The sequence below is a fragment of the Scyliorhinus canicula genome, chromosome 19 (genome assembly GCF_902713615.1).
Source record: "Scyliorhinus canicula chromosome 19, sScyCan1.1, whole genome shotgun sequence".
Classification (NCBI taxonomy): domain Eukaryota; kingdom Metazoa; phylum Chordata; class Chondrichthyes; order Carcharhiniformes; family Scyliorhinidae; genus Scyliorhinus; species Scyliorhinus canicula.
In genome coordinates, this window is record NC_052164.1 from 96918632 (window position 1) to 96944108 (window position 25477).

Here is a 25477-nt window from a genome sequence, read left to right on the forward strand (position 1 = left end):
GTGACAATAAGTATCAATCTATTAATCAATCAATCAATCAGCCAAGGTCTGGGACTTCCGGTGGCGATTATGGAGGAGTAAGTCGCACATTTGGTGGCTCCCGCTCTGGTCGGGCTTTTGGACCTTCCCCCCCGACTTTTTTCCGGTTTTAAACTGCAAATTCGAAGGCTGAGGCAATTGGGCACGGTTTCCACGCATCGGTGCAAGGAGAAAAGAACCAGAAGTGTACGAAAAGGCAGAAATAAAAAGACAGGCAAGGGCTGTGCTGAAGCTGCAGCAGGAGACAGCATGGCCGAGGACTGAGCCCCTGGTGTGGCGGCCCAGCCATCAACAGAGCCGTTGATGCAGGTCATCCAGGACGCCTTTGCCAAGCAGAAACGGGACTACTTGGACCCGATTAAAGAGTCGATTGATCGGCTGGAGCACAGATTGGACACCCAGGATCGGGTGATCCAGAAGGTTGAGAAGGCACTGGCTGAGCAGGTGGAGCGTCAAACAGCGGTGGATCTGGAGGTAGAGAAGCTGAGGGACCAGCAAAATAAGCTTCTGGAGAAGGTGGAGGACCTAGAGACTAGGTCCCACCGGCAGAACTTGAGAATTGTCGGGCTCCCGAAGGGGTCTGAGTGAGCTGATGCTGGGGCATGCATAGCGGGTATGTTTGAGAAGCTGCTGGGGGAGGGGACATACTCCCGACCCTTGGAGGTGGACAGGGCCTACAGAGCGCTTGCGAGGAAGCCGCGAATGGGGGACCCTCCGAGGGCAATGGTGGTGAGGTTCCACAGGTTCCTGGACAAGGAATGTATTCTTCAGTGGGCCAAGCGAACGCGGAGCTGTAAGTGGGACAACAGTATCTTGCGGGTTGACCAGGACCCGAGTGTGGAGGTTGCCAGGAAAAGGGCAGGCTTCAACCGAATTAAGTCAATCTTCTTCAAGAAACAGGCGAAATTTGGACTGCTGTATCGGGCTCGTCTCTGGGTCACATACGAGGGCCAGCATCATTATTTTGAATCGCCCAAAGACGCGCTGGACTTCGCGAAAAGGAAAGGACTGGTGGGGTCTAAGAACTTTTGAACTTTGATGCAACTTGTTGGCTTATATTGGGTTTTTTTTTCTCTTCTGTTTTTTGAGTTCTGTGTAAGAAGGGGGGGAAAAAAAATTTTTGTTTTCAGGTTTTCTTTCTGGTGAATGTTGGCAATGCCTTTTGCTTTGATTTGCACTTTTGTGGGATGGAGACGTGCTTGTTTGGATTTCGGTGTTTTTCTTTCAGTTGGGTGATTGTGTGGGGATTGTTAGATGAGGGAATTTGTTTGTATGGGGGGGGGGGGACTATTTGGTGCCGGGGGCGGGGCCACCAAGCTAGCTGGGTGAGCTAGCTCACGGAAGCGTAGTGTGGGGTGTGCATATGTTTAGTTTATTGTATGGGTTAGGTTTCAGAGTGGTGTTGCTAGGGGGTGAGGGGGTGTATTTGTTCTGTTGACGAGGGAGGGACTTCGGTTGAGGGACAAAGAGGAGGTCGGTGGCGGAGGCTGCCGGGGGAGGGGGGGCGGAGGAGGTGCAGCACATGGGCTGGAGGCAGGCCCAAGAAAGGGGATGGCTGATAGGCTGAGGAAATGCATACAAAATTACCTGCAGGTAAACGATACGGGGGAAGTTTCAGCAGCGGTGGTCTGGGAAGCACTGAAGGCAGTGGTGAGAGGAGAGCTGCTCTCGATCCGGGCCCACAGGGACAGGATGGACAGGGCAGGGACTGACCGACTGGTAAAAGAGATTCTACAAGTCGACAGGAGGTACGTGGAGACTCCAGATATAGGGATTTTAAGGAAACGGCGGAGGCTACAGGCGGAGTTCGGCCTGTTAACCACAGGGAGGGCAGTGAAACAGCTCAGAAAGGCGAGGGGGCGATCTATGAACATGGAGAGAAGGCCAGCAGGATGCTTGCACAGCAGCTCAGGAAGAGAGAGGCAGCTAGAGAAATAAGGAAAGTTATTGACGTGGATGGGAACTTTGTTGGGGATTCGGCAGGGGTAAGTAAGGCGTTTAGGGATTTCTACAGCAGGCTGTACACGTCGGAACTCCCTACGGGGCCGGAGGGGATGAGGCACTTCCTGGAGGGGCTGACTTTCCCGAAGGTGGACGGGGAGCTGGTAGGAGGACTAGAGCCCCGATCGGGTTGGAGGAGATAGTGGAGGGCTTGAAGGCCATGCAGTCGGGTAAAGCCCCGGGACCGGACGGGTACCCAGCGAAGTTCTATAAAAAGTTCTCCGGGATATTCGGACCGGTGCTGATGAAGGTTTTGAATGAGGCAAGGGAAGGAGGGGTTCTGCCCCAGACGATGTCACAGGCCATGATTTCGCTTATCCTGAAACGGGACAAGAACCCGGAGCTATGTGGGTCCTTCAGGTCGATATCACTGTTGAATGTAGACGGCAAGTTGTTGGCCAATATTTTGTCCTCCAGGATTGAGGATTGTGTACCGAACGTTATTGTGGAGGATCAGACGGGGGTTCGTTAAGGGCAGGCAGCTGGTGGCCAATGTAATAAGGCTGTTAAATGTGATTATGATGCCTCCGGAAAGTAGGGAGATGACCGGGTTGAATGGATTATTTATGGGAGATTCTGGGGCACTTCGGATTTGGGAGTGACTTTACTGACTGGGTCAGATTGCTGTATCAGGCTCCTGTGGCGAGTGTACGGACGAACTGGACGACTTCGGTCTATTTTAGACTGCACCGGGGCGAGACAGGGATGCCCCGTCTCCCCACTGCTGTTTGCACTGGCTATTGAGCCGCTGGCAATTGCTCGGAGAGCCTCAACGGGCTGGAAGGGGCTGGTCGAGGGAAGGGTGGAGCACAGAGTCTTGCTTTACGCGGATGACCTGCTCCTGTATGTTTCGGATCCAATTGAGGGGATGGAAGAAACCATGGGAATTTTTGGGGAATTTGGCCGGTTCTCTTAATATGGGGAAGAGAGAGATGTTTGTGGTCCAGGCGAGGGGTCAGGAGAGGCGACTGGGGGAACTGCATTTAGATTGGTAGGGGACAGTTTCAGGTACCTAGGTATTCAAGTAGCGCGGGATTGGGACCCGCTACATAAATTGAACTTGGCCCGGTTGGTAGATCAGATGAAAGATGATTTCCGGAGATGGGATGCGCTCCCATTGTCTCTAGCTGGGAGAGTCCAAACGGTGAAAATTACGGTCCTCCCGAGATTCGTGTTTGTATTTCAATGTCTCCCCATCTTTATTCTGCAGACTGGGCTGAAGGCTGGAAGAGTCCGTCCGCGTTTTGTCTGTTACTGTGGCACCAGCATCGAGAATTGGACTGCCTCCATGAGAAGAGTAGCAACAGCTTTGGATTCCGGATTCCAAGGTCCAGCAGAGTGGCTGGCAGATAAAAGCTTGGACTTCGCTCGGTCGCTCTAGCCATGATTGCAATGCAGGAGTGGCTAGGCAGGGGGCGGACGGGGCACCTCAACCTCCTTCCAGTTTCATCTTCTCCTCAAGGGGTCAGGCTAATGCCACTGCAGGGCCATCCAACAGGAGGAGAGAGGCAGCAAAGCATCCCGGGGGCTTCACCCACAACACTCCAAGGATGCCCTGCCTCTCAACCTCCCCACTGCCAGCAGCCCCAGTACCTCCAGCAGGTCAGGTCAAGAGGATGTACCTACATTGGTTCAAGAAATCCTTAGCAGGCCAGGACCTAGGGCCACCAGAGGACACCGAGCGATGTCCTCACAGTCAACAGGACGTTGTAGTCACCATGCTGTCTACAACTCAATTGTGGATATTGGATCTGCACATAAGGGCACAAAATTGGCATAATTGTAAATATTAATCATAATTGTAAATATATGTATAATTGTACCATGTTAATGTTTGTTGTATTCTCATTCTGCTGCTAGTTGTTGAAATTATCCCGAGCACCAAACTTCATTCTTGAATACCCGGATTTGATATGGACCTGTGCAATCACCACTTATTGGTTCATATCATTCGCTATACAAGGTATAATGATGCTGAGTTGTAAAGAGGGCATCCTTGGGCATCACTGTTGAAGTTGAGATCTTGGTATGAATCTGGCTACCAAGCAGTTACTTGGTCACCCAATTAGGATCCCTCGGAGACTACTAACCCTCCCCAGATAGCCTCCACTAATCCTTCCGTCTTTGCCCAGCCATTGCTCTACCCTTCCCTGCTAAGCCTGCCTCCCTCTCTTCCTTTCTTGCTTATCCTGCATGCAACTTTCATTTCCACCATCAAGTCTTGAGCATGATCTGGCATTGACAGACCCTTGCCATAGAGGACAATGCAGTGACGACTCACCGGTAGTGATGGAAGTCTACCTCGACAGGTGCCACTTTAGTGCAATCGTTATGTAACGTAAATGTGAACGCTGTAACTTCTCACTAGCAGATGACTTAATTTGGAAGGGGCACTTAATTCTGGCAAGCTAGCCTTTTAATTACATGCAAAAGGGCTTCCCAACACTTGTCGTTGGGAAACTCAAATTGCTTTTAAAGTCCCAAGAATGTAATTGCAAACGTTCATCCCAGTAGAAGGAAACTGATTTTTAACCTACTTAATTAAGTTCCCTCCACCCGTCAAGATTCCCTAAAGAATAGAATCATGACATGGTCACTGCTCAGAAGAAGCACATTTGGCCCATTGTGTGCCAGTTCTCTGCAAGAACAATTTATCTAGTGATCCCCACCGAGAACGGCAACCATTAAAAAGGTTTGAATTTCCCAGGAGCTAACTCAGTGGATCACACAAAAAGATTTCACAGTTTAAGACATACACTAACACCGCAATGAAGTTACTGTGAAAATCCTCTAGTCGCCACACTCAGGCGCCTGTTCGGATACACTGAAGGGGAATTCAGAATGTCCAATTCACCTAACAGCACGTCTTTCAGGACTTGTAGGACGAAACCGGAGCACCCGGAGGAAACCCAATGCAGGCACTGGGAGAACGTGCAGACTCTGCACAGACAGTGATCCAGGTCGGGAATCGAACCGGGGACCTTGGAGCTACCCACTGTGTTACCATGCCGTCCACAATGGAGAACGGGCAGGAAAGTGGAGCGGAAAGTGGAGCTGAGGCAGAGATTAGATCAGTCGCAATCGTGCTGAATGGTGAAGCAGGCTTGAGGGGCTGAATTGACTAGTGCAACTCCTAGTTCTTATGTTTCTAAATGTTGTATTATAGAAACAAGTTCAAAGCAACTAGAACATAGAACATGCAGTGCATAAGGAGGCCATTCGGCCCATCGAGTTTGCACTAACCTACTTAAGCCCCCACTTCAACCCTATCCCCTTAACCCAATAACCCCTCCAAACCTTTTTGGACACTAAGGGCAATTTAGCATGACCAATCCATCTAACCTGCACGTCTTTGGACTGTGGGAGGAAACCAGAGCACCCAGAAGAAAGCCATGCAGACACAGGGAGAACATGCAGTCTCCGCACAGATAGTGACCCAGCAGGGATCCTGGCGCTGTGAAGCCACAATGCTAACCACTATGCTACCGTGCTGCCCAGAACTTCCAGCTCTTCAGCTCACTTTTCCCTGCCACAATAGCTTGTACATAATAATAATAATAATATGCACTGCAGTGTACTTCAAAAAGCATTCCACTCGACCTTCGGTTGCGGCTATGTGGAGCTAAGCCGCACGTTCGGCAGCTCCCGCCAGGAACGGACTTTTGGGCTCTTTTTAGGGACCCCAGCGGTACTTGATCGACGGTTCCCGATGTGGGAAGGTGTCAGCAGCAGATCCCCAGTGTTCTATGGTCTGGACCAGGAGTGGGGCGAGCAAAATAGCGGTGGCAGCGCCTAGGAAAAAGTGGGGGAAGAAAAACAAGATGGCGGCCGGCGGAGGCCTCGAGGAATGGACGCAGTAGGCACAGGAGCAGCAGGAGACTCTCCAGCACTGCTTTCGGGAGCTCAAAGTGGAGCTGCTAGAATCGTTGAAGGCTACTACTGACAAGCTACTGGAGACGCAGACAGCCTAAGGGGTGGCAATCCAGGAGATCCGATAGCAGGCCTCCGAAAGAGAGGTTGAGGCCTCGGCCCTCGCGGTAAAGATGGAGATGCATGAGGCGCTCCATAAGAAGTGGCAGGAGCGGTTCGAAGAGATGGAGAACCGGTCGAGGCGGAAGAATTTGCGGATCCTGGGCCTCACGGAGGGGCTGGAGGGGTCAGACCTGGGGGCCTATGTGGTCGTCTTGCTGAACTCGCTGATCGGAGCTGGGTCCTTCCAGAGGCCCCTAGAGCTGGAGGGGACCACAGAATACTGGCCAGGAGGCCCAAGTTGAATGAGCCGCCACGGGCAGTGCTGGTGCAGTTCCACCGGTTCGTTGACCGAGAGTGCGTGCTTAGGTGGGCCAAGAAGGAGCGGAGTAGCAAGTGGGAGAACACGGTGGTGCGGATCTACCAGGACTGGAGTGCGGAGGTGGCTAAGCAGAGGGCCGGGTACAACCGGACGAAGGCGGTGCTCCACAGAAAGAGTGTGGAGTTTGGCATGTTGCAGCCGGCGCGTTTGTGGGTCACCTACAAGGACCGTCACTTTTACTTTGAGTCCCCGGAGGAGGCGTGGGCCTTTGTGCAGTCCGAGAAGTTGGACTCTAACTGAGGGTCAGGGATGGGGGTTTGTATGTAACTGTGTTAATTTTTGGTGGGGGGATTCTCTGTTTTATGCTGGTTGTGTGTTGTTTCTAGGGCGGGTGGGGCGCTGTCTTTTTGCGTGGGTTCGGTGGATGGGCTCGAGTCGGGGGGTAGACTTGGAGTGTGGGGAGCTGGTGGTGGGGGCCGACAATAGGAGCTACCCTAGAGGAGGCAGGGTTGGGCAGGGTGAAAGCGCGGGCTTTTCTTTTGTTTCCCGCGCTGAGGGTTGATGGGGGCGGGGTCGGAGCTGAGAAGCGCGGGCTTTTTTTCCCGCGCGAGAGCGGGAGGGGGAAGAGGAGGGTCTGCTGATGGGCATGGGGGAGGAGAAGTAGCCCCACGTTGGAAGGGGTCGGAGGTGTGGCGGGAGTCGCCGGGGTCAGCAGAAGTTAGCTGGCTCATGGGAGTGCTATGGAGGGAGTAACACGGCTGGGAGGGGTCCTAGCCTGGGGGGGGGGGGATACCGGGTTGCTGCTGAAATGGCCAGGAAGGAGCTGGAGTATGCAGGGGGGGCCGGGGTGGGGGTTTGCCGCCGTGGGGAACGGGCCGACCGGGGGTGGGCTGGCCTGGGATGGGTTATGGCTAGTCGGCAGGGGAGGGGCAGGGAGCCCTCTGATCCGGCTGATAACTTGGAATGTGAGGGGGCTGAATGGGCCGGTCAAACGGGCCCGAGTGTTTACGCAATTGAAGGGGCTGAAGGCGGACGTGGCTATGCTCCAGGAGACGCACCTGAAAGTGGCGGACCAGGTTAGACTGAGGAAGGGATGGGTGGGCCAAGTGTTTCATTCAGGGCTGGATGCAAAGAATCGGAGAGTGGCGATCCTGGTGGGAAAAAGGGTGTCGTTTGAGGCGTCAAAGGTGGTGGCTGACAGTGGCGGGAGGTATGTGATGGTGAGCGACAAGCTGCAGGGGGAGCGGGTGGTGCTGGTGAATGTCTATGCCTCGAACTGGAACGCTGCGGGTTTTATGCGGCGCATGTTAGGCCGCATTCAGGATCTGGAGACGGGGGGCCTGATATTGGGGAGGGGGGGGGAAGAGACTTTAACACAGTGCTGGATCCCCCATTGGATCGATCCATGTCCAGGACGGGCAGGAGGCCTACGGCGGCTAAGGTATCGAGGGGGTTTATGGACCAGATGGGAGGGGTGGATCCTTGGAGGTTCGCGAGGCTGAGGGCCAGGGAGTATTCATTTTTCTCCCACGTGCATAAAGCCTATTCCCGGATCGATTTTTTTGTTCTGAGCAGGGGGCTGATTTCGAGGGTGGAGGATGCCGAATATTCGGCCATAGTCATTTCAGATCATGCCCCGCAATGGGTGGACCTCGAGCTGTGGGTGGAGAGGGACCAGCGCCCGCTCTGGCGCTTGGAGGTGGGGCTGCTGGCGGATGAGGAGGTGGGCGGGCAAGTTCGGGGGTGTATCAAGAGGTACCTAGAGGTCAATGATAATGGGGAGGTCCGAGTGGGGACGGTTTGGGAGGTATTGAAGGCGGTGATTAGAGGGGAGTTGATTTCCATCTGAGCCCATAGGGAGAGGGGAGAGCAAAGAGAGAGGGAGAGATTGGTGGGGAGATGGTGAGGGTCGACAGGAGATACGCGGAGGCTCCGGAGGAGGGATTGCTGGGGGAGCGGCGTAATCTTCAGGCCAAGTTCGACTTACTGACCACCAGAAAGGCGGAAGCTCAGTGGAGGAAGGCACAGGGAGCGGTGTACGAATACGGGGAGAAGGCGAGTAGGATGCTGGCACACCAGCTCCGAAAGCGAGACGCGGCCAGGGAGATTGGTGGAGTGAAGGATAGGGGAGGGAATGTGGTGCGGAGGGGGGTAGACGTTAATGGGGTCTTTAGGGACTTTTATGGGGAATTGTACCAGTCTGAACCCCCGGTGGAGGGGGGGGGAATGGGGTGCTTTTTGGACAGGCTGAGATTTCCGAAGGTGGAGATGGGGCAGGTGGAGGGGCTGGGGGCGCTGATTGAGCTGGAGGAGCTGGTCACTGGGATAGGCAGCATGCTGTCGGGGAAGGCGCCGCGGCCGGATGGGTTTCCAGTCGAATTTTATAAAATGTACACAGACCTGCTGGGCCCCCTGTTGGTTAGGACCGTTAACGAGGCAAGGGAGGGGGGGGCTTTGCCCCCGACTATGTCACGGGCGCTGATTTCCTTGAAGCTTAAGCGGGACAAGGACCCCCTGCAGTGTGGATCATATAGGCCGATCTCGCTGTTAAATGTGGATGCCAAGCTGTTGGCGAAGATCTTGGCCACAAGGGTAGAGGACTGTGTGCCGGGGGTCATTCATGAGGACCAGACGGGGTTTGTGAAGGGAAGGCAGCTGAACACCAACATATATAGGCTTCTGAATGTTATAATGATGCCGGCGGTAGAAGGGGAGGCGGAGATAGTGGTGGCATTGGACGCGGAGAAGGCCTTTGATAGGGTTGAGTGGGGGTACTTGTGGGAGGTGCTGGAAAGGTTCGGGTTCGGGGAGGGGTTTGTCAGTTGGGTGAGGCTGTTATATATGAGACCCCGATGGCGAGTGTAGCCACGAATAGGAGGAGATCGGAGTACTTTCGGTTGTACCGGGGGACGAGACAGGGGTGTCCCCTGTCCCCCTTGCTCTTTGCATTGGCAATTGAGCCCCTGGCCATGGCGTTGAGGGAGTCGGAAATTGGAGGGGTCTGGTGTGGGGTGGGGAGGAGCACCGAGTGTCACTTTACGCAGATGACTTGTTGCTATATGTGGCGGACCCAGTGGGGGGAATGCCGGGGGTGAAGATGATTCTCAGGGAATTTGGGGGCTTTTCAGGATACAAGCTCAACCTGGGTAAGAGTGAGTTGTTCGTCATGCACCCGGGGGATCAGGAGGAGGGGATTGGTAGGCTCCCACAGAAAAGGACAGGGCGGAGCTTTAGGTACCTGCGAGTCCAGGTGGCTAGGAGCTTGGGGGCCCTACACAAACGTAACCTCACAAGGCTGGTGGAGCAAATGGAGGAGGAGTTTAAAAGATGGGACATGTTGCCGCTGTCGCTGGCAGGCAGGGTGCAGTCCGTCAAGATGACGGTGCTCCCGAGGTTTCTGTTCCTGTTCCAGTGCCTCCCCATCCTTATCCCGAAGGCTTTTTTTAGGAGGGTCAACAGGAGTATTACGGGGTTTGTATGGGCATACGGGACGCCAAGGGTGAGAAGGGTTTTTTTGGAGCGGGGCAGGGATAGGGGGGGCTGGCGCTGCCCAACCTCTGTGGGTACTATTGGGCTGCCAATGCAGTGATGGTGCGTAAGTGGGTAATGGACGGGGAAGGGGCAGCACGGAAGAGGATGGAGATGGCGTCCTGTCTGGACACGGCGCTGGTAACGGCACCGTTGCCGCTCCCTCCAACGAGGTATACCACGAGCCCGGTGGTGGCGGCTACCCTCAAAATTTGGGGGCAATGGAGACGGCATAGGGGGGAGGTGGGGGGCTCAACGGAGTCCCCGATACGGGGGAACCACCGGTTTGTTCCAGGGAGCATTGATGGCGGGTTTCTTAGCTGGCACAGGGTAGGTATTGGGTGGTTGAGGGGCCTGTTTGTAGATGAGAGGTTTGCGAGCCTGGGTGAGTTAGAGGGGAAGTTTGGGCTCCCCCCGGGGAACATGTTTAGGTACATGCAGGTTAGGGCGTTTGCCAGGCGGCAAGTGGAGGGGTTCCCTCTGTTGCCCCCACGTGGGGTACGGGACAGGGTGCTCTCGGGGGTGTGGGTTGGAGGAGGGAGGATTTCGGACGTGTACCACATAATGCAGGAGGTAGATGAGGCCTCGGTGGAGGAGCTGAAGGGTAAATGGGAAGAGGAGCTGGGTGAGGAGATTGAGGAGGGGACGTGGGCGGATGCCCTGGAAAGAGTGAATTCCTCCTCTTCTTGTGCGATGCTTTAGCCTCATACAGTTCAAGGTGCTACATAGGGCTCATATGACCAGGACGAGGATCAGCAGGTTCTTCGGGGGGGGGAAAGACAGGTGTGCTAGGTGCTCGGGGAGCCCAGCGAACCATGCCCATATGTTCTGGGCATGCCCAGCACTGGGGGTATTTTGGAAGGGGGTAGCGAACACGGTGTCGAGGGTGGTAGGATCCAGGGTCGAGCCAGGCTGGGGGCTCGCGATATTTGGAGTAACAGTGGAGCCGGGAGTGCAGGAGGCGAAAGAGGCCGGTGTTCTGGCCTTTGCGTCCCTAGTAGCCTGGTGGAGGATTTTGCTTCAGTGGAAGGATGCGAGGCCCCCAAGCGTGGAGGCCTGGATCAATGATATGGCGGGGTTCATCAAATTGGAGAGGGTGAAATTCGCCCCGAGGGGATCAGTGCAGGGGTTTTTTAGGCGGTGGCAGCCTTTCCTGGACTTCCTGGCAGAACAGTAGGAAAATAAGCCGGCAGCAGCAGCAACCCGGGGGGGGGACCCGCGACAAATATTTCGATAATTTTGTGTACCACAAGTGAACTATACCAATTCTTTTATTTCCTTTTTAAAAATACATTTAAAGGACCCAATTCATTTTTTCCAATTAAGGGACAATTTAGTGTGGCCAATCCACCTACCCTGCACATCTTTGGGTTGTGGGGGCAAAACCCACGCAAGCACGGGGAGAATGTGCAAATTTCACACGGCCAGAGCCGGGATCGAACCTGGGACCTCGGCGTTGAGAGGCAGCAGTACTAACCACTGCTGCCTGAATAATACCAATTCTAAGAAATTAAATGGTTTCTTTCGCTTGCTTTACGTGTCAGACCAATTTTCAATGCAGCTGGAGCTGCTTAGTAAGGGAAACTTTCTCTTTGTTGCTCCATCCATTGCATCTTGAAGCAAGAAAATCAAATCAGCCCTTTCCACTGCATCAAGGTGAACAGTTCCAACTTTCCACATTGACCTTAACACCTTCTCCAAACAATGGTGTGCATTATTTTTCTCTACATAATAGGTAGTTTTGCGGAGCTGCTGCATCCACTATGAACTTAATTAAAATGGCCACAAACTCAGTTCTTTTGGATAATATATCAAGAGAACTTGCACTTCAATCCGCTTGAACAATGTACGGTATTAATCAGTTAGCAAGTTAGTCGCTTGTATCAATATCATTTTGTCATTATTTACCAGCTTATCTCCTGAAGAATCATTCATGGGCAGTCTGGAATATCATTGTAATTGCTGTCCAGTGTAACTGAATTTCCCTACGTGGAGATCAAACCCAAGGGAAGCACAAAACGAAGTACGGGGGGCAAGGGGAGGGGGAAAAGGGCAATGCAGGCACCCCCCTCCCACTACAACATAAACTGAAATCCCAGCAGAAAGAAGCGGATTACAATACAGGGTGCCTAGGGCAAGCAGCAACACTAAGAGAGGAACTAAACTACCAACGAGGGAAGGGGAGGGCGGAAGGGGGGACCTTATGGAAAAGCTGTTGTAAATAAGACACTAACTTGTTTGTACATACCAGACACACGAGCTGTTACTCTGTAAAAACCGGGAAACTCCCAATAAAAATATATATTTTTTAAATAAATATTTAAGATTCACGAGAACAAAGAAAAAGATTAAAGTTTCAAAAAATCTATTTCAACTCCCAGTTCTAATGCAAGATTATTGACCCGAATCATTAACTCTGCTTCTCTCTCTACAGATGCTGCCTGCCCTGCTGAGTTTTTCAAACATTTTCTGATTTTAGTTCAATAATTTCCATTTCTCTCTGCGGCTTGGCCTTTATTCGCTATTCACCGCCTCTTAATGCACTTTAACAGTCTGACTGCACTTGAAGACAGAAATAAAAGTGTGAATAGTTGCTAATTAAATAAGATGCTCAAGTCATTTTCACCTTTTTACACTGTCGAGGTAGTTTATCACAGGATCAAGGCACGGGCTAAACAGAAGAGAAAACGCGACATGGATAGAAAAGGATGGATGATATGAAAGATATTAAGAAGAAAGAAAGGGTGCATAAAATTCTGAAATGGGACTTGCAATAACATTTTCAAACGCCTAACGATCTAGCCGTTTGCCTTCTGGTCACAATGGTACATCAGTAACTACCGAAAATAATTATCTTCAAGAAAAGGTCATTGGTCCTGTAGGAACTATTGAGGTATTTTCCTCTTGTCCATAGCAAGAAGAGGATTCTCCTGAATCGCCCACTTATAGTGGGTGAGGAAACCCTCCCAGGGATGCAGTGTGGCTTTAGATCTTTCAGAGGAGCCTGCAACGCGGTCTTTGTGCTGGGCAAATCTAAGAAAAATATTGAGAATAACACCGCATCGACCTGATCAAAGCACTGAACTCTGTAAATCACGAGGATCTGTAAATTGTGCTGCACAGATTTGGATGTCCAAGAAAGTTTAGCTTAAGCCACAGCTGTCTTGAATGGGAGATCTGAAACAGATACTTTCAAAGTCCAGACTGGTACAAAGCAAAGCTGTGTTATCAACCCCATACTATTCACAATCAACCTGATCATGGCTATTCACCTCATTAAAGGTCAACCATCCTCTGGTGTCAGTGTTAAATACTATTGAGATCAGTGTGTCCCAAACATTAAAATCCTGCAAACTCCTTTCATGAAACTATCAAATTGCATGATACCCTTTGAATGATTTTCCTGTGATTTTCTCCATTTCCCAGGTACAATCTGATAAAAAAAAGCTATTCCATGGGCATATACACCCGCATTCCCCAACACCCCAACACACCATTAACGTAAAGCTTTTAAGAAGCTGAGGTTAATGTGTGAGCGATTGAAGCAGGACATGGGAAAGAGACTGAAAGTGAAAGTTAATAACAGAACAGCAGCAACCATTGGTCAAATAGCCTGTCAATTGGGATGGTCATTTATCACTCCAACTCAGACACGTCGACCATGACTGGATTTGTCCCACAAACTCTCTAAAACATTTCATGAACCCTCCACGTACCCCACTTTGTGAACCACTGATCTAGATTAAATCACTTCAACCTTCGTCGACTCTATGTCGAAACTAAACTGAACACCAATATACATGACCTACAGTTTGCAGATGACTGCAGTGTCCGTCGCTGCCCTTACATCCAATTTAGAAGCCACTTGTAATCTCTTCAAATCTGCAAACACGAAACTTGTATATCCCGGAATGTATCCAAAACTAAACACATCAACCCCATTCCTAGACAGCCAAATATCAGCCATGCGTGGTGATGGAGAGATTCTGGAACATGTTGAGTATTTCTCACACCTTGGCAGACATCTCTCTCAATAAGCCACCATTGATTTTTTTTAAATATTTCTTTATTCTCCTTTTTCGCATTTTCTCCCAAATTTACACCCACCAACAATAAACAATAATCAGTAATAAACAATAATCAGTAACAAATATGTCAATCCCCATATCGATAACAACGATCCCATCCTCCCACCAAACCTAAAACATTCACTCACATGTTCACATAAACAACTGACAAAAAGGAATCAGGAATCACCCATGGCCACCATTAACACCCACCACCCCTCCCCCCCAACCCTCCCAACTAATGTTCAATGTTCTCCAGTTCTTGAAAGTGCATAATGAATAATGCCTATCAATTGTAGAACCCCTCCATCCTTCCCCTCAGTTCAAACTTAACCTTCTCAAGAGTTAAGAATTCCAACAGATCCCCCCGCCACGCCAGGGTACGGGGTGGAGAGGCTGCCCTCCAATCCATCAGGATCCGCCTTCGGGCGATCAACGAGGCGACGGCTACAACATCTGCCTCCGCACCCGTTTCCAACCCTGGCTGGTCCGACACCCTAGATATGGCCTCCCAGGGGCCCGGGTCCAGTTTCACGTGCACCACTTTAGAAATTATCCTAAACACCTCCTTCCAGTAATCCTCTAGCTTTAGACAGGACCAATCCCCCCCACCCCCACAACTTTCATACACATCTACTCCTTCAAAGAATCTCCCCAACCTCGCGCATGAGGTGGAGGCTTTCACTCTCCGGAGCACCTCACACCAGAACCCCTCCTCCATATCCTCTCCCAACTCTTCCTCCCACTTTGCTTTGATCCCTTCCAGCGGTGCCTTCTCCTCCTCCAAAATAGCTCCGTAGACCGCTGACACTACCCCGCTTCTCCAGTCCCCCTGTCGTCAGCACCTCCTCCAGCAATGTGGAGGCCGGCTCCTCCGAGAAGTTCTGTATCTCCTTTCTGGCAAAATCTCAAACCTGCATGCATCTAAACATTTCCCCCTGCCCCAGCCCATACTTCGCTTCCAGCTCCTTCAATCCCGCAAACCGACCACTAAGAATCAAATCCTTCAGTGGCTTAATCCCCTTCTCCCCCCATTTCCAAAAATTAAAAAGCCACCATTGATGAAGAGATTCAACACTGGATCAGTTTTTCCAACTCAGACATCCTTCCACAAACCACGGCAGCGAGTATTTGACAACATAGGGCTCCACAAGTGAACAAAAGTTCTCATGTACTGAGCAGTTGTCATACCATGCTCCAGTATTGCAGTGAAACCTGGACTGAGCATCACCGACACATTGGAGCACTAGAGAAATTCCATCAATAATGCTTCCGTCACATCTCCCTGGATTCAATGGGGGATTGTCAAAGCTCATACCTTTCTGGAAACAAGCTCCACAAACATTTGGCAAAACACCTGCAAACTCGACTTCGATGGAATGGAGGCCGTGGGCGCGATTTAACTAAATGGAAACAAAGTCCCATAGCGAGCACATTTAGCCATGTGTTTCCTGGCTCTCGCAGCGCCGAGAAACGCAACGCTATCAATCGTCACTCGGGTTAGATGGGGGGCCTCAGCGGGGAATGCGCGGCTGAGGCCGCACATTGTCCCGTTTTCTGCACTGAGGTGCTCCACTCACTAGAACTCCTCTGCGTAGCGAGAGATCAGGATGCCATATGCCGTCCCGATCTATGGAGCTCCCGATGTGACCCCCGACTCCCGCCGCACCCCCCTCACCCCAGCCCCAACTCACTACGAGGGGATTCCCGGGAACCACCGCACCAACACCTGCGCAGGCATCCCTAACCCAATCACCACCAGGTGAAAAATGCCAGCTTGGCACCTTGGCAGTGCCAACCTGGTAGCCTGGCAGTGCCCCTGCTAGTTGGCAGTGCCAGGCTAGCTGCTTTTCGGGCACAACATGGCCGTTCAATCGTCCCCTGTATCCAGATGACCGAAACGGTTATGCTTTTTGGACTTTCAAATGACCAACTTTCCAGGTGAGGACAAAATAAATGTTTCTGAAACTCTCCTTGAAGGCTGGCAACATTGATCTTAATGACTGGGAGGAGCTTGCAACTAATTGTTCAGAATGATGAAAAGATATCCATCAAGCTGCATCACATCTTTAGTCACAATACCTTAATGATGATGCAGAGTTGCAGCAATACTTTATGGAATATCTTGGCCGTACATGCACAAAGTTTTCCTGATCAATAATCAAGAATCCGTCACATGAAGTTCCATGGCAGAAACTCACAATCCTGAGTCAATGTCATCTTCAAACTGAGGGACAACTGATGTCGCAGCTCGATCCACTGAATCATTCCATCACTTTGACCTTTGCAGCACTTGACCCTTACCCTCTCCTATATGAAGTCTTGCAACACCAGGTTAAAGTCCAACAGGTTTGTTTCAAATCACTAGCTTTCGGAGCACTGCTCCTTCCTCAGACTTCTTACTGTGCTCACCCCAGTCCAATGCCGGCATCTCCACATTATGTCTCCCATATGAGACAGTGGCATAGGGCAATGTCACTGGACTAACAAACCAGAGGCCCAGAATAATGCTCTGGGGACACGGGTTCAAACTCCATCACGGCAGATTTGTTGTTTGTCAGAAAAAAAAATTCTTCTGGCTTACTAATGTTGTTTTGGGAAGTTACATGGTGACTCCAGACCCACAGTAATGTAGTTGACTCTGAAATGGCCTCACGTTAAAGGGATGGGCAACAAATGCTGGTCTTGTAGCAACTTCCAAATCCCATGGACAAATAAAGTAAAGGCTACTAATTATTCCCCTTGAACAATTATTCCCCATGCCACCAACTTTGCTCCTTCAAGTCCAAACATACTTATGGTGCATCACTGGGTTAACCATTGATCACTCAATCTGGGTCATGTAAAACACTATCAGGCCAAGCTCTTCTTTACTTAGAATTTTGGATGGAAAAAAGACGACAATCTCCACAGTCTTCTCCACTGCCAACCATCTCAATCCCTCTCCTCTGCCCCCTCCATAAAACAATAGCTCATGACTTTCTTTATCAGCTATTCAGCAGCTACTGCCATAGTTCCCACAAGATTCCCCTCACCACACCCCGAGTCTACATCTTTCGCGAGTTTCTCTTCCATCTCTCTCCATGCACTCGCCAAGCTTCCCTTGGCCATATGTGACACACCTCTTCTGTCAATTCTATTTCCACTACACTGCTGATCACACAACTAATATGTAAGCTGCTGGGGGGGAAAAAAAATCCCATTCTATAGCGCAAACCCAAGACACTCCAAAGTACTTTGGTCAATTAGGTTTTTTTGAACTGTAGGCATTGTTGCAATGTCGGAAACACATCTGCAAATTTGCACATAGCAAGCACCCACAAACAGCAACATGATAATGACCAGAAAATCTGATTTTGTGATGTTAAGCGTGAGTTAAACATTGGCCAGGACATCAGCGATAACTCTCAGATCTTCTTTGAAACAATATCATGCAATCTTTTCACCTCCACTAGAGAAGGTAGATAAGGCCTCACTTCACTTCTCACCTTGGATTGTGCAGCACTATCTCAGTAATGTACTAAAGCACAGCTTAGATTTTAGTGTTCAGGTTCCTGGAGTTGGATTTGAGCCCACAACCTTTGGATTCAGAGGTGAGTGTGCTGCTAACTGAATCACGGCTGATACCATTCTCCTTTCCTCTGGTACTGTCCTCCTATATTCAAAGTTGGGTTCGAGATATTTTTGATTGACAAGGGTTACTGGAGGACAGGCAGGAAAATTAAGCTTGCATCTGATGAGCTATGATCTTACTGAATAGTGGAGGAGGCTCACGGAGTCAAATGGCCTACTCTGGCTCCCATTTCTTATGTTTAAAATGGTTGTCATCAATGCACCTCTTCAGAAAGCTCAACTCTCAACTGCACTAACCTCACAATCCACTACCAAATCCCCAAGCTTACCTTCCTCTCTCCAAAGTCCATGTGTTGTCACCTGCAGATTTGAACCTCTCCAATCAGGTGTCCTCCACTATCACAGCATTGAAATTGACTCTAACAGGCAGCACGGTGGCGCAGTGGTTAGCACTGCTGCCTCACGGCGCTGAGGTCCCTGATTCGATCCCGGCTCGGGGTCACTGGCCGCGTGAAGTTTGCATTCTCCCCTTGTTTGAATGGGTTTCGCCCCCACAACCCAATGATGTGCAGCGTAGGTGGCTTGCCAATGCTAAATTGCCCCTTAATTGGAAAAAATGAATTGGGTACTTTAAATTTTAAAAAAGAAATTGGTTCTAATCCATGTTACAAATCACATGCTGTCTGCCTGTGACCAGGCTGCACTCTCACTCTTCATCTTTCTCAATTTCTCGAAAGCCTTCTCATATAGTTGATCCACAATCTTCTGCCAACATCTTTCCTGCATTTTCCAGCAGAGTTTCTTCAGGCGCTGTGTCCTTGTAGGCTCTGTTGATATTGCTGGTCGGCATTTATATAATATTTCTGTTTATCGCTGTGATTAGAAATAATTACCTACTATGGCCAGAAATCTTCCTTGACTCAATTGCTGGATGATACTTCTAAATAGGGGTTGCCAACTCTGATTCAATCAATCCTTGGATGTTTCACTATATGGCCTCCCACTTCCAAATGTCTAACTCAGTCAATTAACATATTCTTGTCTCTATTTTATTAATAATAAACAAAGGTGTGTTCAAAGAAAATAAAAAATGATTTTTTTCCCCCAGGTTTCTCAGTAATATTTGGGAGATTCATCTTTAATTTCTCCAAATTACAGGAGAATCTTGGAGAGTTAGCAAGCTTAAATTGTGACAAGCCAAAAAAATTGTAACTGCAGCAAATCATTTTTCAAATCGCGAGGAAGCTGTTTTATACAAAAATGGCATCCAATGCAATGACATAAACAAAAATGAATCATGTCAAGTCCCTTGTTGTTTCAGGCTTTGTAATGTATGTGTTATATTTGATGTCGCTGCATTAATATTGTTACTCACCAAAATACTGGAGCACCAAAATATAAATCACAATGTTCAAGCATCTGTCATTTAATTTGCTGAGTGCAATTTTTAATTTGGATGTCTATTTTTAGCAGTTCTTTCAATACTCTATTAGTAGAGCAACACAAAAATGTTCTGTGAAAGCCATTGATCCTTCTAGTCCACTCTTGAAAACATCCCACCTGATCCTTTAGTCGGAATCTAGAATAGACCTGCATCATTTTGGTTTACTGTAAAAGAAAAATCTGCCACAACTGGTGGTTGAATCCTAGTTTCTGAATCCAATACCCAATAGGAGAGCTTTCCTGAATCAAAATTCTGCAAACCCTTTGTGACCTTTAAAGACTTTTATCAAGACCACATTTGTTTTCTCCTTGGTAAAGTTCCAAGGTGAAATCATCTCATAACTCAGCTCTCCACAATTAGCAAACAATCGTAAAGCACTCGCGACAACAATTATTCATATTTTCTACAATAAACAACCAAGGTTCACATGGTCTTCCAGATTTGGTATTGCCAAGAGCACAAAGAACTCCAACATCACCTCATTAAACTTGTACTTTATTTAGCATCATCCCAATCATTGACCTAACCTCCCTTGACCCTGGAGAACTCCCTAACTCCTCCTCAGATAGCGCTCTTACAGTGCAAAAGGAGGCCATTTGGACAATCGCGTCTGCACCGATCCTCCAAAAGAACACCCTACCTCGGCATAATTCCCCACCACCACCCTCTTCCCCCTAATCCATAACCAAATCTAACCCGCACATCTTTGTGACCCTAAGGAGCAATTTAGCATGGCCAATCCACCTAACCCGCACACCTTTGGACTGTGGGAGGAAACCGGAACACCCAGAAGAAACCCATGCAGACACGGGGAGAACGTGAAAAGTCCACACAATCACCCAGGCTGGAATTGAATCCGGGTCCCTGGCGCTGTAAGACAGCAGTGCTAATCCCTGTGCCACCCCATGGTCCTTCTCATCATCCCGAGCAAGACAAATTTGTTTAATTTCTGATTCCAAAGATAGCACTTCCATCAATGCGGCCTTCCTTAGTACAGTGCTGATGAAATGTCCTGGATTATGTGCTCCAGTCCTGGCATAAAGCTGGAACCCACAAAATTCGACCTTAAGAGGTGAGAATGCTACCAAGTGAAACATGCTTACAATTGTTCACTTTTTAAATGTTGACTTTTATCCATCAGCTCCAGATTTCTATTTACTCTTGGTCATGAATCACAAGAGCCAGAGTTTATATTTTCTCGCTCCCTCTCTAATTCATCTGTGGTTCAGATTTTTCTCTTTTTTAAAAAACCAGTGGATAGAATAAAGTGATAAATTACCCATTTGTAAAACTGCATTCAGCTGACCATGGCACATTTCAAATCAACTTTTACAACGTGCAAAATCAGTCGACCAGTTGCTGACAAGTTACCCACATAAAAACCACAATCTACCAGCCTCATCGGTTTATACAGGGACTTGCTCTGAAGGCTCTCAGAGTAGATTGCTATTTTAAGACCATAACTTATCAGTAGCTGCTCCAGTGATTGTTAAGTTGTAAAACTTGATCTGGAAGGCACCCATCTGGCAGAATGCCATTTACTTAATTCAACCTCTTGCTCCTCCACTGAGATTTCAACAATAAATTCTGAATTATAGAAGGCTACAAGCCCAGCTGCCTCTTGCTCCAACCTGAATAACCTCATCATAGTAAAAGACTTAGAGTATCAGGTGTTTAAGAGACAAACACTTTGATGCATTGGACAGACCTTTTTCATGAATATGGATGGCGGGGACAAAGCGGGTGTCCTGGCCAACGTTCCCACTTCGATCAACACCATCAAAAGCAGAAAACAATTTGTTACTGACATTTATTAAAAGGTCAATAGTGAGCTGAAATAGTAAGGCAATCCTGCCACTTTATAAATCATTGGTGCAACTGTGCACAGTTCTAGTCAGCTCAGGGGGAAAAAAATGGCATTTATTTAAAGTCAACTAAAGGGTAACCAGAGTGTGTGGGAAATCGATGAGACTGGCTGGGGGGAAGGGGGGAGGGGGGGAGGGGGGGGGGGGGGGGGGGGGGGGGGAGCACAGAGCGCTGATTCATTCAAAAACAAATTAGACAAATTTATTTCTGGAAATAACATTTTGGCACCCGACAAATGAGTAATTTGAGACGTGACATGTCGGAAGCTTAGCAAACGGAGATGAACTAGGTAACTTTGGATCCATGGAGCCAAAGAATTTCATTCCCTGGATGTTTTCCTTGCCTCATGTCAGTGTCTGCTAGAGACTAATTTTTAGACATTTGATTGACGAACACTCCATTACTGTTATATCGTAAGACTCCCAGGATGAAGGGCTCCCAGGGGCTGATTTAGCACAGTGGGCTAAATAGCTGGCTTGCAATGCAGAACAATGCCAGCAGCGTGGGTTCACTTCCCGTACCAGCCTCTCCGAACAGGTGCCAGAAATGTGGCGACTAGGGGCTTTTCACAGTAAGTTAATTGAAGCCTACTTGTGACAGTAAGTGATTATTATTATGATATCATTATTATTACGAAAGAAGGCAAACTAGAAAAATCTGGGGGGCGGGGTAGATATTGCTCGACGTGTGCCAGTTTGTTATGTGTATAATGGGCATCATGCTGACAACTTCAGCACTGGAATGGTCACCGCCAAATCTACAAGGGCATTTGGGCCACTGCTAAATGCATCTGGCCTAATTTTTAGGTGTCAAAGACTCACTGTATATATTAATTAGGAGCCAATTGCCTGCTCAACGATCCCCTGGAAAAGCTGTCTCTGATGGGCAGAGCAGGTAATGGGCTGTCCCACTCAAGGTTGATCAGCTGCTGACGTGGCCATCAGAGAAAGAAAAGACAGCCTTCTTCGACAAGGAAGATGGTCAGGACATACTGCCTGTCCTGGCCAGCATTCCACCTTTCCCACCCACCCCACTAATCCTCATTGCCCATTGCAACCCCATCCTCAGAACTTAACTTCCACGAAGCAAGCAGCCCCAACATTTATCAGCTTGGATATCCAAGCTATCAGAATGATCATGCCAAAAAAGTCAATAAGGTTCAGGCCAGGGCTGGACGGGGGCTTTAGGAGGTGGCAGCAGGCAGGGATTGACAGATTTGGTGATCTCTTCATTGAAGAGGGTTTTCCGAGCCTGGAGAGATTAGAGGAGGAGTTTGAGTTACCGGGCGGGAACGGATTTCGGTACCTACAGGTACTGAACTTTGTCCGGAGGCAGGTTCCAAGCTTCCCTCGCCTCCCTCTAAGGGGACGATAAGGCGATGTCAAAAACAGGGGTTGGGGAGGGGAGGGTCTTGGAAATATCTACGGATTGATGGAGTGGGTAGGGGTCCCAATCGGGGAGGTGAAGGGGAAGTGGGAGGAAGAGCTGGGAGGGGAGTTAGAAGTCGGACTATGGGAAAAGGCCTTGAGGAGAGTCAATTCATCCTCATCGTGTGCCAGGCTTAGCCTGATCCAGTTCAAGCTGTTCCACAGGGCTCATATGACTGTGGCCCGGATGAGTAGGTTTTTTGAGGAGGTGGAGGACAGGTGTGGGAGGTGCGGAGGAAGTCCGGCGAATCACGGTCACATGTTTTGGGCGTGTCCAAAGCTGAGGGAATTCTGGCAGGGATTTGCCAGAGGTCCTGGAAGGGAGGTTACTCCGAGTCCAGAGATGGCAATATTTGGGGGGGTCGGAAGATCCGGAGGCCCAGGAGGGGAGAGAGGTCGACATTTTGGCCTTTGCCTCCCTGATGGCCCAGAGATGGATTTTGCTGGGATGGAGGGACTCGGAGCCTCCGAAGTCAGGAGTGTGGGTCAATGACATGGCAGGGTTTCTCAGGCTGGAGAAGATTAAGTTCGCCTTAAGAGGTTCAATTCAGGGGTTCGCTCGGAGGTGGCAGCCGTTCATTGACTTCTTTAAGGACAACTGGCCATCCGTAAGGAGGGGGGGGGGCATGGCATTGTAGAATAAGGATAGGGAATCTAATATATGGGCAGTCAGGAAGTAGGGCGGGGGGGAAGTTGGGTCTGCTATTGTGATGTTGTTGAGTGCGTCAGAACGCTCTGTTGTTTAGAATGTTTAAATATTTAAATTATAAATGCTTCAATAAAATGTTTTCTTAAAAAGAAACTAAGGTTCAAGTCCCAACTTTAGGCCAGCTTTGGCCTCCCATTGATATGCATGTTGCCTGTTCAGTACAGAGTCTGTGCCCAACTAGCCGTTTGTGGCACTTTTAATCAATTAGCAAGCACAGGTAAAAACTAACCCGAGTTCAAATACCTTGTTCATTCGGAATGTAATTCTCATCATAGTCCTCTTCTAGGATTAATTGGTCCCCTATCCGCAGTGCAGCTGCTGTCATCTCAGTTTGAAGGTATGACAGTGTTCACCTTAAGAAGGAAGAAGTACAAAGTTACATGAAAGGGGCCATAACAGTAGCATTAAAAGAATAAAAGCATTTCAGCTTGTTCTAATTGCTCAAATGACTGCTCAGGGTCAGTGTGGTACAGGTACAATAAAATACTCTGCAGAAATAACAGCAATGATAGAGTATCCACCATTTTATGAAGCTTCAAGGAAGGTGTCACTTCCAGACTTCTGTACTACGTCACTATCTCTCCAAAGGTCCCAAACACACCCTGATTAACGATAATCTCAGGCTGGTCACCAAGCACCTAATAGCACGATATAACCACAGGTGATGTTAACTACAATCACATGGACGTACTGCAAAAACAAGATGTATTCCATATGAAACCATGGCGCAAGGGTGTAAATATTTTGCACAAGACAAAAAGTAAAAATAAGATTTATTCCATTATTCAAATTTAACCATATACCGTGGTGAGATTTGAACCTGGAATCCCAGAGCTTTGCTGAAGGTTTGTAGTTCAGAATCATAGAATTACTACAATGCAAAAAGAGACCATTTGGCCCATCGAGTCTGCACCGACCCATTGGAAGGGTACCTGTAATAATCCACAGGAGGCAGGAGTCCCGTCACCACACCAATATTTATTGCCAATAACTATATACAAGAGCAGCTCCAACAGTGCTGCTAGCATTCCAGTCAACTTAAGACTGGATCACAAAGCCTACACAGGTGCTTATATGGACCCCCTCAATGAGCTAACATTGAGGGAGCTCATACTCCAATTGGCCAACCAATAATGCTAATTGGAGGTCATTACAGTACCCCACCTAGGATCAGGACCCCACACTATCCCCTTAACTCAGTAACCCCACCTAACCTAACCTTTTGGACACTAAGGGGCAACTGATCACCTAAAGTACACGGGTGTGATTCTCCGCCGGCATGATTCTCCATTTTGCCAGTGCTTGGGGGTTTCCCCACAGCGTGGGGCTGCCCCACAATGGGAAACCCCATTGACCGGACGGCATAATGGAGAATCCCGCCGGCGGTTCGGGGCAGAAAAGTGGCGTGGCGGAGTGGAGATCTTTGGACTGTGGGAGGTAACCCACGCAGACATGGGGATAAAGTGCAAACTCCACACAGTCATCTGAGGCCCGAATTGAACATGGGTCGCTGCAACTGTGAGGCAGCTGTGCTAACCACTATGTCACTGTGCTACCCCAGTTCAGTGACCTGTACTACTAGGCCACAGGAGGTGTACCTTCATCACTCCTCCAAGAAATTGAAACCATTAGAAAGAACTGTAATTGTAAACAGTTGTATTTATATTGTGCCTTTCACAACCTTGGAATTAAATAAAACCCTACACAACTAATTGAGTGCTATTGAAACGTAATAACTTTTGTAATGCAAGGAAACACAGCAATAAATTTGCACTACAAACAGTAACAGGTTGAATAACCAGAGAATCTATTTTAGTTAAGTTGGTAAGACGATAAATAGTGGCCAGGGCACACTGCTTATCTTCCAATCGGAGAAGTGCTCCGAAAGCTAGTGTTTGAAATAAACATGTTGGACTTTAACCTGGTGTTGTAACACTTCTTACTACCTTCCAATCAGCATCTTACCTGCAACCTGCCCGGTTTGTATCTGTGGGCTACCCAGTGCCTTAAACAATTAAGCAATTAAAAGAGCCCTAATCATTTAATTTTTTTAAATGAGTTCAATGAGGGAATTCGCTCATTAACAGACTCCACATGGAATATTTCACACACAGAAAGAGCGCAGCAGTATCACAGAATTAAATCCATTACCTCAAAATTAAAAGACCATCATAAAGTCATAAATCATGATCGCTTGGAAGATATGATCAATTTAACAAGTTTAATGAAACGAAACGCACAAATTCCTTTGCTGGAAAATGTGGGAAGAACGAAAGGACGAGTAAAAGCTTATAAACAGCTGTTTCCACATAGACACGTCCTTGCTCCTTCTGGTGTCAAAATAAGGCTCACACAAACAATAGGATTAAACAGGATTTGTTAGGTTACACGGATTATGTATCTGACTGTCCCATGCACGAATTTAATACAGATCGCAGAGTTCTTCAGAATGTCTGTTAGTTAAAATTCAGGATTCAGTCATGCATGCTGGAGGTCAGAGACATTCATGAAGATTTCTCATGTTAAAAAAAG

General features: G+C 48.7%; 1 protein-coding gene across 11 annotated transcripts in view; it reads right to left on the bottom strand.

Annotated features, from left to right (window-relative positions):
• The window catches only part of LOC119954478 (centrosomal protein of 164 kDa-like), a 261857-nt gene that overhangs the window by 203750 nt on the left and 32630 nt on the right, over window positions 1-25477 (bottom strand). For 10 of the 11 annotated variants that reach the window (XM_038779755.1, XM_038779752.1, XM_038779751.1 and 7 more), the window contains one exon: window positions 23189-23298. In XM_038779755.1, the coding sequence (XP_038635683.1) occupies window positions 23189-23270 (82 nt within the window). In that variant the 5' untranslated portion in view covers window positions 23271-23298. Of the gene's footprint in view, window positions 1-3666; window positions 3792-23188; window positions 23299-25477 lie in introns of those variants that run through there. The other variant, XM_038779754.1, reaches the window with a different exon arrangement.